The sequence below is a fragment of the Elephantulus edwardii genome, unplaced genomic scaffold, assembly GCF_000299155.1.
Source record: "Elephantulus edwardii isolate Elephantulus edwardi_28Jun2011 unplaced genomic scaffold, EleEdw1.0 scaffold00213, whole genome shotgun sequence".
In the NCBI taxonomy this organism is placed as follows: domain Eukaryota; kingdom Metazoa; phylum Chordata; class Mammalia; order Macroscelidea; family Macroscelididae; genus Elephantulus; species Elephantulus edwardii.
Genome location: NW_006399963.1, coordinates 887,434 through 900,575, shown reverse-complemented (window position 1 = coordinate 900,575; position 13,142 = coordinate 887,434). Strand labels below are relative to the sequence as shown.

Below are 13,142 nucleotides of genomic sequence, written 5' to 3'. Positions count from 1 at the left end.
TCCGCCCTCAAGTTCTTCCCGGTCCAACAAAAGAGTAGGGGGCAAAACGCTGCCAGCAAAGAAAAACGTCTATCTGGATGCTCGCGAGCGTGGTGTGTGTGTGCCAGTTAGAAAGCTGGTTGTGAGTGGGCTTGCGCCCTCCGCGAAGACCCTAATGTGTCCTGCAGGGCGCCGACTTCACCTGAGGGCGTTCCTTCAGGAGCTGGTGCCAGGTCCCCTCCTCCCACCCCTACGTCACCTCGCAGTGAAAACCCAGAGCTGCCAGTGAAGTCTGTAAGGTGGACTCAGCCTCTCCTGGAGTCCCGGAGCCCTGGGCTGGTTTGTCGTCATTCCCAGTCCCAAGGCTGGCCGCTGGATGAGGGGCCAAGAAGGCTGGGATTCGGGCGTAGAGGGGCTGTCAGGTCTGGGTCTGCCTGTGGGTTCACCGCACCGGTGGGAGTCGGCGCTACTGTGCTCACAGCTGTTCTTAGTCTGCACTCTGAGATGGTGGTGCTCCTGTGAGGATCTTCTCTTGAGGGTAGGGTGACATTTTCTGGGAGAGTGTCAGCCTCTGATTGCATGCCCCTTAGCATTCCAGGTCTGTATAAACTCCGTACTGTTTAACATCCACCAACCCATCCCCTTCCCCCAGTACCGGCAGCGATGGAGGAAGAAGGAACGTCCTGTAGTGATCAACTAACAGAATTATTATTTTCAAAGGATCTGTGGTCGAGTTTGAGACAAGCCTGGGAATAGGGCACAGATTCCCGGTCCAGCCTCCCCAGGGCTCGAGGCAGGAATGATGGGGTTAGGCGAGCGGCTATGGGGAAAGAGAAAACAGGCTGGGGACAATAGGGAAGGAGGGGGCATTGCTTTGCTCCCTCTTCTTAGGTCTGAGTTCCCCTGTACACCAGAAGAGCTCTTCCTGGACGCCAGCCGGGTTCGTCCAAGAGCCCCTCAGGGCACAGAGAAGCCGCGCTCAGGGAACAGAAGATCCAGAGGAAGAAAAAGATGGGAGGGGTGGGGAGGAAGCAGAGATAGACGAGGGAGGGGTAGAGAAGGGAGTGGCGAAGAGGCGCGGCTAGTTCGCAGCCAGTAGGGTGGCCGCAGGGACCCGGACGGAGGCGGCAGCCCCTCTGCAGCTCTACTGACGCTCCCACACCCGCCAGCCCGAGTCCAGTTCCACGCAGCTGGCGGCTGCCTCGGCGGAGCGAGAGTGAGCAGGTGAGGCAATGGGGTGCCGGGATTGCGGGTTGCAGGGCGCCGGGCGCGGGTCACCAGGGAAGGAAGCTCGGTCCACGATCTAAACTGGGATGGGAGACCCTCGCGTTCCAAGAAGCCCACAGGATCTGGGCGGCTGCATCTGTCGGGTATCACGAGGAAGTCGCTGCGTGCAAGCTAGAATCACTTTGCCTTTGGATCAAAGTGCAGCCGGTGGCGGCAGTGCTCCTGGAAGATGAGAAGTTAAGAAAAGACTTGGGGAGACTTGACCACCAGGCCTTGCTAGCTTACAAACTCATTTACCCTGGACCCTACCTCCTCCTAACTGCCAAGGTCGTGCGTTTTGAACCAGATCTCTCAAAGTACTTGCAAAACTACGAAGGGTGGAGGCCAGTGAGGCTGCAGAGGGGATTGGGGGGGGGGTCACTAGAAGACTTGAACAGGCTGGGGTAGAACTGGGACTCCTCTTGACAGCGCTCGGGCGCCAGACAGGCTGGAGAACAGATAGGAGGTGCTCCAGACAGACAGGAAGACAAGACACATGTACACATACATACACCCTCTGGGTGCTTGAGGCCCCCGGGAGTTGGACCCTGCGGGGGGAGCAGACCTTGCCCTTAGCTTCCTGTCCAATGCCTAAGACCTCTCCAAGACCTTCAACCTGAGACAGACTAGTTAGGTGTCTTGTGTCTGCCACTCTGGCACCTGGTCTAGGGCCAAGGGAGCTGCGGGGGCGTTCTAAGGACCCGCCTCCAGTCTTGCTGTCTAGATGGAACACTGTGGAGAGCGCTTCTTCCCCCTGTGGTGCAGGCAGCCCCCAACGCTTCTTCTACATAGATGGCCAAGAGCCCCCAGTAGTCTACAGCTCCAGAGTGCTCTACCTTCGCTGTCCAGTGTCTTTGGACCCGGGTCACTCATTTTTCTAAATGTTTCTTTTAAGAGGAAAACTGGACAGTGGAATAGGGAAATTGCCAGCTGTGAGGTCTTGAATAATAGAAATAGGTGGGTTGGTGCTTCTACATGCAGGTTGCCTGGCAAGCCCCCCAGAGATGCAGCAGAGAGGTGATAAGAGTGGTCTCATTCTCATGGAGCTCAGGGTCTAGTGGCAGAGAAAGATAACAAACAGCAAGGCACACACCTATTGGAACTTCCAAGTGGGACATAGGTGCTCTTCCAGTAGGGCCCCTGATCAAGTGAGGCATGGACTTTGAGGTCTGGCACATAGGGAATGGACTGGAATGGGCAAATGTAGCCCACTGTCTCCAGCACTGCCCTGGGATGGTCATCTGGGATGGTTGAGCTGGACCTGAGGAGGAGTAGCCTCATGGGAGCAGGGTCCAGCTGGAAACACTTCAGTATCCACCCTCTCCCAAGTGAGAGTTCAGAAAGGCAGTGTGGTCAAGGAGTTAGGTGTAGGGGTCAGGAAATTGGAGCTGGCCTGCAACAAGATTGTCCCCTCTCTGTCACCTCACAGGTTGAGACACAGTAGAGGGCCACAGATTGGATCTTGGGTTGGTGATGAAGGGACCATGGTATGTCTACATGACCATTATGCTGATGACTTCCTTCCGTCTGTCCCCAGGCCTACAATTTTGCTTTCCCTGACCAAAATTCCCAAGATGCCCATTCTGGAGAAAGTCCCCCATCATGCAGTGGCTGAAACTCCAGAGGGTGCCGAGAAGCCTGTGAGTGTCTTTGGGAGCTCCTGTCCCCATGCATGCTGCCCAGACTCACCTGCGCAGAACAGTCTCCAAGAGGACCTGGCCCTGTTGCTACCCTCTCTCAAGCAAGAGGCCTAGCCCACAGCCCTGCCTGAGCCTTCTAAGGAGCCAGGGGAGTGGGAAGGGCTTGGAGTGTCTTGGGGGATACTATGAAAATGCTGACAGAGACACCTGCCAAATCCTCAAGGTCAGAAAGAGGCTTTGATTGGTACCAGGTACCCTTCTTTCCTCTCTAGGCTGCTTCTCACCCGCAGTGGGCCAAAAGCTTGGAAAGGCTCTACTCTAAGGCAGGGCTCATCCCCAGCAGATTTGAGAGCCAAGAGTATGGCTGTAAGTGAAGCTTCATTTTCTGCTTCAAACCCTGCTATGTCAGCTGCATCTGGCATAGTTCTTCCTAGCGCCCACTGGCTGGAGACATAGCTGCCCTGTTCCAGGTAACTTCTGTCCCGAAGGAGCACATTTTTCAAATAAATATTTGATTATGCTTTAGGTGAACAAGTATACAGACAGTTAGGTTCATATTTAACTACTTTGGTGCAAATTGTTCCATGACATGGGCTACATTTTTCACAGTATGTCACTATTCTCACTGTTTCCATTTGTTTTGTTTCCATTAGCCCAGTTTCCCAGCCCTCTCTACCTTCTCAGTTTTGTTTTAGAATAAATGATGTTTTGTCTCATTAGTACATTGTTTAAGGGAGAAGAGTATTCACTCATATGCTGCTTTCTTTAAATACATCAATCTGTTATGTGGTTGAATAATGACCAGAGGCGTCAGATTTAGTCTCAAGTTCAAAGGGCATCTAAGGTCACAGTCAAGAGGATTTCTCTAGTCTGCTGTGCTCATCCTTTTTTAAAAAGGATTTTCCAGTTTTGTTCTGCCTTTCCTCACTTTCTACCAGGAACCTTCTCTTAAGGAGTTGGTCAGAAAGATTGGCAGTTCTTGTCTCAGACTGGATGGAGCTGTGGTTCAGGTGGGCTGTGGTCCTGTGGACTTGTTTCTTCTGTTTTCTTCCTTTCCTTTTGTTCCGTCTGAGTGGGCACTAATAGTTGTTCGTGTCTTAGCTGACTGCTCACAAGATTTTAGGATCTCAGATGTCACTCACCACCCTGGGATACAGAACATTATCTTGTGCCAGAGTTGTCCTGTATGACCCTGCTCCCAAGCCTTCAACCCCAACAAACCATTCCCTCATATCTTTAAGTCTAGGAAGTCTCTGTGAGGACACCTCAATAGATCAGTACACCTTGTCTCCAGGAGCCACACATCTGGTCCTCTGCTGCAAACACCTTCTTGTCAATGCCGGACTCCTCCCTACCTTAAAACCCTGACCTTGGCTCTCTAGCTCTTCTTCCCTGTATGCTCACCAGCACAGATCTGCTCTTAAAGTTCCCTTGGCCTCTGCAACTGATCTTTGGTTTTCCTTCCAGTCTGGTATGTCCCTCTCTGGGTTCCCTAATCTGCCTTTCCACTATCCTAGTATCTTTAACAAAACCCTGGAGTTCAGAAAACACAATTAGTACAAGTCTTTGCCTGTAGTCTCAGGTCTGAACCATAAGCCACTGAGAATTTAGGGAAGAACAATATGGCAATGAGACATATAACTGAGATTTCACACCTCAGTCCCTCTTATCCATCAATCAATTTCCTGTCACTCTCATTACTTTAAGAACCAAGGAAATCTACTCCTAGCCATGGTACCAGGTTGCCATCTGGTCAGGGCAATTTGTAGGCACTTGTCCCCTCACCTACTCAACTTTGGTTTTCAAGAGAAAGAAGTAGGAGCCAGAGAACTGGGAGGGGGCAGGGGGTTTGTCTGGCCCTGGTCTTGTGGGAGTGAATCTAGAAACCTGCATTACTATCTATACCCTCTTGTACCATCCCTGCCCAGGGATATCCACAGTGGCCCAGACACTCTGCTCCTCCCCAGGGCAGTGAACTCTAGAGACAGATGAAGTTTCTTATTCATCCGTCAGCACCACCACACGTGCATACACACACACACACACACACACACACACACACACACACTCCCTCTGATTCTGCCCAGGGTTGTGCCAGTCTCCAGAGTGCAGCCAGCAAGAACAGATAAGAGCCAATGAGAACAGATCTGAGGCATACTCAGAAAAGTCCTGTGCTTCTGCAGCCACACCTTCACACCTCAGAGGGAGGAACTCCTGCAAAGAAGCAGGAGTGGCATCCACTTCCTAAACAACATGCCTCTGGAAACTCTATGAACTTTGATAGTTGTCAATAGTTATAGAAAGGCTTCAGGCCTTTTGTTCATAGGGTCACTATGAGTCATGCCCGATGGCAATCAGTAACAATAACAACAACAATTAATTTTTCCATTATTATTGACTAAGTGAGAGCTCTGGTGACTTAGTATGAAGGAATTAAGTTGTCAACCCAAAGGTATATGGTCTGAATCCACCAACTGCTCTATGGGAGAAAGATGGGCAGTCTCCTTCCTCCCACACAATTTACTGCCTCTAAAAACCAGGTGGTGGGTCTGTTATGAATCACTTCTGACTCGATGGTATATAACAACAGTAACAACAAGCGAAGAAAGGAGTCCCTGAGTGGTGCAAATGCTGAATGATCTTAGCTGCTAACAGAAATCTTGAAGTTTTATGTTTTCCCAGAGGTGCCTTGGAGGAATGGCCTGGCAATCTACTTCCATAAAAATCAGCGATTGAAAATTTTGTGGATCTCAGTTCTACTCTGACACACATGGGGTCACCATGAGTCAGAGTTGATTTCACAGAGTTGTTTAAGTGATGAAGAAGAAAAGGGAGAGCATAAAAAAGGGAACAAGGGAAGTGAAGGTAGGAGTGAGAGAATGATCAAAGATATAGGAGCAAAACAAAAGTTGAAGAATTGATCTCTGGTTTAAGCCTGGCTGCCAAACTGCTGTATGACTTTGAGATAGTCCTGCCACTCTAGGAGCTTCAATTTTCTCTCCCATAAGCAGAAAAAAAATCTCTGCTCTAGCTGCCACAAAATTGTTGAAAACATACATGAGGTACTTATGTGGCAAATGGCAAAGTCCAGTGTCGGGTGTTCATATGGAGAAGACAGTGGTGAGAAACTCTGTCCAGACTCCACTTATGCTTTGTGGCCTGGGTTTCCTCTTAAGAATTCTTCCAAAGGGACAAGGACAATAACAGTATAACATTTTGTGTGCCTCTTTGGGCCAGTTGTTGATCTCAGGTAATACTTTTACATCACTCAGGTAGAAATTGCTCTTTTTGCTTGATGGATGAGGAAGCTGATGCTTGGAGGGATTTGGGAGAAGAACTTCCCTCTATAAACATAGATAATAAAATGCCCCTTCATGGATTTAGTAACTCTGGCATGGATTTAATAAAGAACTCAAGAAATGAGTCATGTTCCCTGGCAACATCTTGTAGAATTCTGGTCTTTAAAGCAATGTTGAGGGACGGTTCCTGCCATCCGAAAGCATAATTCATCTGTCCAAATCTCCCCTTTACAGTAATGTTCTGTGGATAAAAAAATGTTATTAGATTCAAGAACCCCAATTGGGAACAGTTCCTAAATTAAGAGTGACCAGTAGTTTACAATACCAATAACAGGATATTTCACCATTGATGATGGTCTTTTATGGATTCTGAAACCTCTGCATTCAGTATCTCTTAGCCTTCACTTTAGGGAAAGGAAATGGAGTGACTTGCTCAAGATCATACACCTGGTTAGTGGCAGGGTTGGGGTATGAACCTAGGTCTATCTGGTGCCCATATCTTGATTTTTCATTCTGTGCTTTGTCCCCCTTTGAGGGTGTGGGTTAAAGAAGGGAGAAACAGCAAATAGAAGCTTTGGAAATTAATACTCAGTTGCTGGGATAAGGAACAAGGTAGGAAATAAGTATGGGATGGTTGGAGACAGATACTAAGAATGTGCTCAGGGTTGCAGTGATGCAAGGACAGACCCAGTGTCAGCCTTCTCTTCCAGGGCCTGCCCAAACTGCCAGTACCCCCTCTGCAACAGACTCTGACCACTTACCTGCAATGCATGGGCCACCTGGTGCCTGAGGAGCAGTTCCAGAAAAGCCAGGCCATTGTGAAGCAGTTTGGGGCCCCTGGTGGCCTTGGTGAGGCCCTTCAGCAGAAGCTTCTAGAGCGGCAGGAGAAGACAGCCAACTGGGTAGGAGTTGTTAGGGCTCTGGGATTGTGTGGGTGGCCTGGAAGCAGTCATAAGGGGACCTGACAATGGGCCCCTGTAGGAAGGGCAGGAGGTAGAAATGAGAAGTCAATGGATGTTTGTATGGGAACAGACAGGTCACAAAAATGGGGCAAGTCAAAGGACAGAGGTGGGAGGGCAGATGGAAATAGAGTGGGGACATGAATGGACATATAGAGTGCAAAGGGCAAGAAGGAAAGACAAAATGTAGGTCTGGGAACTAAAGACAAAGCCAGAGAGAAGAGAAAAGGATAGAAATGGGAAATAAAAAGTAAATACAGTCCAAAAAAAGACTAACAGAAAAAAACAACTAAAGAAAAGTTCACACATTGAGTCAATCTTGGAGGATTTACAGGGGCTAAAGAGGAGCAAAATTTAATGAACAGATCATTTGGATGAAGGGAAAGAAAAATATATTAATATTAAAAAATCTTAAAGAAAAGAAAAATAATAAAAGATGAGTACATACTGAAGGACAAAGATGAGGGACAATGGAGATGGAAATGAGAAGGGAGGGAAAAAGATGTGGGACAAATAAGGACATAGTAGGGGCAAGAGAGGAATAGGGAAGTCAGAAAAATGAACAGGGGTGAAGGACTGAGACAGGACACACATTAGAATAAGCATGAGGACTGGAGCAAAGAACCAAACTTGGAAGCTGATGTGAGAGGCATGGGACAGGAGTGAGGGTAGGTGTGGTGGACTGCATGCATCTGAAGAATACAGAGACCTGAGTGTCTGTGTTTGTGGATTGAATTAATTGGATGATCAAATGTCATATTCTAGTTGTTTCTTGGGGCTGACAGGCTGGGAACTGGTGCCCTTATTCGGGATGCAGCTGTTGCTTGTGGGACCACTGATTATGGATCATGAAGCCCCTTCTTCCCTCTTTCCTGGCAGGTATCTGAGTACTGGCTTAATGATATGTATCTCAATAACCGCCTGGCCCTGCCTGTTAACTCCAGCCCAGCCTTGATCTTTGCACGGCAACACTTCCAGGACACCAATGACCAGCTAAGGTGAGGCCAGCTACTTGGGCCCAGACTGTACAGGGCCTTGCAAGTGTTCCTTAGACTGTGGTTGTTTTAGATCATCTGGTTGGGGAAGAAGAGAGGTGAGGTGAGGCTGTGATTGATAATGAATACATGCCTTTACCCACGATATATTTATTTAGAAGGGGACCATTAATTGAGGTCACGGGTCTCCAGGGACTCTAGGCCAGACTTAACCTGATTGAGGCCCTGAGTAGAGGTGTGTGCCCTCGACCCCTGCCAGCACTTACACTGGAGACATGCTGGCTGTCTCAGAGAGAACCTCCGCCTTCCAAAGCTCCCAGGCCTAAACAGGATCCCAGGGTGGGGGTGGAGGTTTGGGGACAGGTTCCTCCCAGCCAGCTTCCCCACACTAAAGCTCCACCATCTGCTGCAATTTCAGAGCTCAGTGAGCCATGGGGAGGGCTGATGGATGATGGGTGCCATGCAAGCAGGAGTGGGCGTAAGGGGGGGGTGTCTTTCAGAGCCATACCTGAATCCCTAGTGTCATGACCAGAATGAGGTGCAGGATGCAGACAGACAAGGACCAGCCCTACTTTCAGACAAGCCCAGGGCTCACCCATTCTGAGTGGGGCTCAGCCAGGCTCCTATTGTTCCCACTCTCTTTCTCAGTCTGTCTGAAGAAATGGATGAGTGACTTCTCCAAATTGTATCCAAGGGGGCATTTTCCTCCCAATGCAATTAAACCTGGATTCATCACCTGATGAAATGGCCAATTAAAATGAGGTAGTCCCTTGGATCCCATCTTGGGTCATTTTTCCAGCACCCACCTTTCTTTCATTAGATCTAACCAGGTGCCACAGCAAGGTCAGGTGGCCTGGTGGTAAGGAGTTGCACTGCCATCCCAAAGGCAGGCAGTTTGACTCTGCCAGCTGCTCTGCAGGAGATAGATAGTCATCTCCTCCTGTTTGATCTACTGAAAAAAAGCCTCTGAAAAATCCACTGGAGGGTCAGCTATGAGTTGGTTTTGCCTCAATGGCTCACGACAACAACAGCGGCCAGTTGCCACACAGTTGATTATGATTCATGGCAACTCCTTGTGTGTCACAGATGGAGATGTATCCATCATCAGATCATTCTTCTGAGGCATCTCTGGATGTACTTGAGCTTTTGTACCACCCCGGTGTTTCTCATTAGTATTTACGCATCATTATTGACTTTATTTTGAAGTCTGCATATCTTTAATGGAGTCTCCCCATTTTACTTTCATTGAAGCAGCTGGTGGATTAGAACCACTGAGCTTTCTGTTAGAAGCACAGATCATAATGTATCATGCTACCAGAGCTCCTTTATTAATATTTAGGGAACTAAATGACATGTTCGTAGAAAACTGGATTTCTCTCTCTCTTCAGGTTTGCTGCCAACCTCATTTCTGGTGTGCTGAACTACAAGGCCCTGCTGGACAGGTAGGGCTGAACCAGCCTGGAAAGAGTGGCTCCCTGTTAGCACAGGCTGTCCAAGCCTGTCTTCCTGCTGCCTCAGACAGGAAGCGCCTGCCCTCTGGGTGTCTCTGTCCACATTCTTGCTCCTTCTTCTCCCATAGTATCTTGATAACCTCTACCTCATCTAGCCTTACCAAGAACAGCAACTTTTTCTGAGGTAGTATCATCCTTTCTGAATGTCTTTAAAATACCCCTTTCTCTCCATGCCACCTAAGTTCATACTAGGTGTGAATTAGTTTGTCAGAAATCCCAGGACACATCAGAGAGTAGAGAAGGAAAGCTGTTGGGGTGAGAAATCAGAAGTTCAGCTCTACTACTTGAGTAAGTATGGTTTTCTCACTCTTACTTAACCCCATCAAACTCAAGAGATGGGAGAGAGACTTAGTGGACATAAAGTGGTCTGATAGGTTGGAAGACCTGCATGAGCTTGGTGAAGTGGTGCTGATTTTAGGAGGGAAGATCTTCTCCTGATTGGGGAGCATCAGTGAGAGGGAGAAGACTCAGCAAGGTCAGGTTCTGTAGCAACAGAGAAAATAAAGACATCAAATGTTTAAAGAGGGAATCCCAAAGCAAGGTTTACTTCACAAGTGAGGAAGCCAGCACCCAGCTTACCTCTTATCACAGTCAGGAGACAGCTGAAAGAGGAAAGCAGAAGAGACAAACTACCTTTTCAATTTGGGTCCAACTCACTCTTGCCTTGTCTTCATCCAGAGAATCAGACTCATAGCCATTCCAGAGAAGGATAGAGCCCTAAGACAGAGTAGCATAGGGCCATGTCCCTGGAATAGGCAGATTACAGTGTGAATTAACACTCACAATACAGGATGTGCTAGGCAAATCTAACCACTTCCAGCTAGTCTTTCATTTTTCCAAAGGGAAGAACAATGACAGCTGCCTCAAGAACTTCGTCCTCCAGCTTGCAGTAACCAATCTCTGATTCTCAGTCTCTGATTTAAAAGAGCCTCATTCCTTACAATACCATAGCTGGGCAGCAGAGGCAGGAGGGGTCAGGGCCCTTCTTCCTGGGGCTGGGATTTTTGTTCCATCTTCTGATAATAGTTTAGACCCCAGACTCACATGGGCATGCAAGTGTGTATGTTTAAGTGTGTATACATATGTAAGTGTATGTGCATGTGTGTGTGGAGTGCCCACATGTATATACACATATGTGTGTGTGCCATTTATACTCATATTTATATATCTACACATACCTCCATGCAGGTTCACATCACATCACTGTAAAGCCACAATGTTGAGACATTTGGTTGAATTTTGGGTCTCTTGTTCCACTTGCTCATTTATTCATTCATTCACTTTAAAAATGTTAATGGTTTGCATACAATAATTGATTTATATTGTGTTTCATTCACATGTTTTATTGGTTTTGCTCCGTTCCTTCACCCACCAAACTCTGGGACCCCTTAATTCCCATCCTCAATTTCATAGCTCCTTCCCCTTCCCTCTTTGGATATCCATACATTTTACTGGTTATCCTTCTGTTTTTACAATAATGGTCTTATACAGTATTTGTTTTTATGCGCTTGAGGTAGTTTACTCAGCATAATTTTTGCTGGGGAGATGAAAGGATATAAGGCCTCATCCCTGCCCTTGGGAGACTCTCAATCATTGGCAATGTAGATCCAACTTGTAGCTAGATCTCCTTCTCCAAGGCTTCTATGAGTTTCACTGGCACATCTCAGTCACTGCAATCAGTTGGTTTTTGGATGTCCTTCTCAGGCCTCAAGCTAACCCTCACCCTGACTTGTCATCTTATTAAATGCACAATCCAGGCAGCAAATCCAGAAATCTAGATATCACTATGATTCATCTTCCTTATACCCTTTTCATATTTGTTGTTGTTGTTGTCCTTAGTATTTTTTGTTTTCCTCTTCTTTTTTTTATTAATTTTAATGAAAGTTTACAGAGACTTAGGTTTCCAGTCATTCATTGTTACACTTTTCTCCCTTCTCCTTGAAAAGAAAAAGAAAAGCTCTTTCATTGTTATGTAATCCCTCCCCCCAAGTTCACTCCACTATGCAGCCTTCCCTCTAGGCTTCTGTAATGACGATAATATCCATTCATATATACCTTTTAAACAGATCTCTCAGTCATTTGTTTCAATGCAATATACATTATTCCTTCCCTCCTTTTCTGTCTTCCCTCAATCCTGGTGTCAGTCCTGTTTTACAACAGTGGCCTTATGCAATATTTGTCCTTTTGTGACTGAGATATTTCACTCATCATAATGTCCTCCAGGGTCATCCATTTTGCATAATATTTCATGAGTTCCTTATTTTTCAATGCTGCATAGTATTCCCTTGTGTGAATATACCACAGTTTCTCTATCCATTTGTTTTTGATGGGCACTTGGGCTGTTTCCAGCTCTTTGCTATTGCAAATAAAGCTGTAATAAACATGGGTGTGCATAAATCTGCTTGGCTGGCAGTTATGGTTTCTTTAAGATAAATTCCCAGTACTGGAATTGTTGGGTAGACCTTTCTCATCTTAGTGCTATTTGTCATACATATGGCTATCCAGACAGCCCTCCAGACAGTCCATCCTCTAGCAATCCTCCAAAAGCCCTCCAGACTGTTCTCCAGATAGTCATCCAATAAGCCATCAAAGCAGCCCTCCAGGCAGTCATCCAAACACTTCATCCTCTAGACACTGTCCAGACAGTCTTCCAGACAGTTTGTCCTCTAGAAACTCTCTAGACAGTCCTTATGACAGTCCATCCTCTAGACAACCCTCCAGACAGTCCTCTTTACAATTCATACTGTAGACACTCTTCAGATAGTCCTTCCTCTAGACAATTCTCTAGAAAGTTCACCCTCAAAACATTCTCCAGACAGTACTCCAGATAGTTCATCTTCTAGACACTCCTCAAACAGTCCTCCAGACAATCTGTCATCTAGACAACCCCCTAGACAGTCCTCTAGACAGTTCTCCAGTTTGTCCTCTAGACATCCCTCAAGACAATCTGTCCTCTAGATAACCTTCCAGATAGTTCTCTAGAGAGTTCATCCTCTAGACAGCGCTCCAGAGTGTCCTCCATACAGTCCTCCAGAAGTTCATTTTCTAGAGACTCTCCATAGAGTCCTCTCAACAGTCCTTCCTCTAAACATCCCTCCAGACAATCCTCCAATTTGTCCTCTAGACAGCCCTCCAGGCAGTATATCTCTAGACAACACTCCACAGTCCTCCAGACTGTTCTCCACAGTCCATCCTCTAGACAATTCACCAGACGGTCCTCCTGACAGCCCTCCAGACATTTTTCCAGACATTTTGTCTTCTAGAGACTCTCCAGACAGTCTTCTAGAGAGTCAATCTTCTAGAAAGTCAGTGCTCTAGACAATTTTCCAGACAGTCCTCCAGACATTCCTCTAGAGAGCCCTCCAGACAGTTCTCTAGACAGTTTGTCCTCTAGACACTCTTTTTTAAAAAATTATTATTAAATTTTATTAGTTTTAATGAACATTTAGAGAGATTTTGGGTTTTCATTCATTCATTGTTGCACTGTTTTCTC

General features: G+C 47.0%; 1 protein-coding gene across 1 annotated transcript in view; it reads left to right on the top strand.

Moving 5' to 3' along the window:
• Positions 1 to 2,819: 2,819 nt before the first annotated feature.
• The window catches only part of CHAT (choline O-acetyltransferase), a 110,498-nt gene continuing 100,175 nt past the window's right edge, over positions 2,820 to 13,142 (top strand). Inside the window, exons 1-4 of the mRNA XM_006897728.1 lie at positions 2,820 to 2,885; positions 6,895 to 7,086; positions 8,023 to 8,141; positions 9,527 to 9,580. Of these exons, the coding sequence (XP_006897790.1) occupies positions 2,820 to 2,885; positions 6,895 to 7,086; positions 8,023 to 8,141; positions 9,527 to 9,580 (431 nt within the window). The remainder of the gene's footprint in view (positions 2,886 to 6,894; positions 7,087 to 8,022; positions 8,142 to 9,526; positions 9,581 to 13,142) is intronic.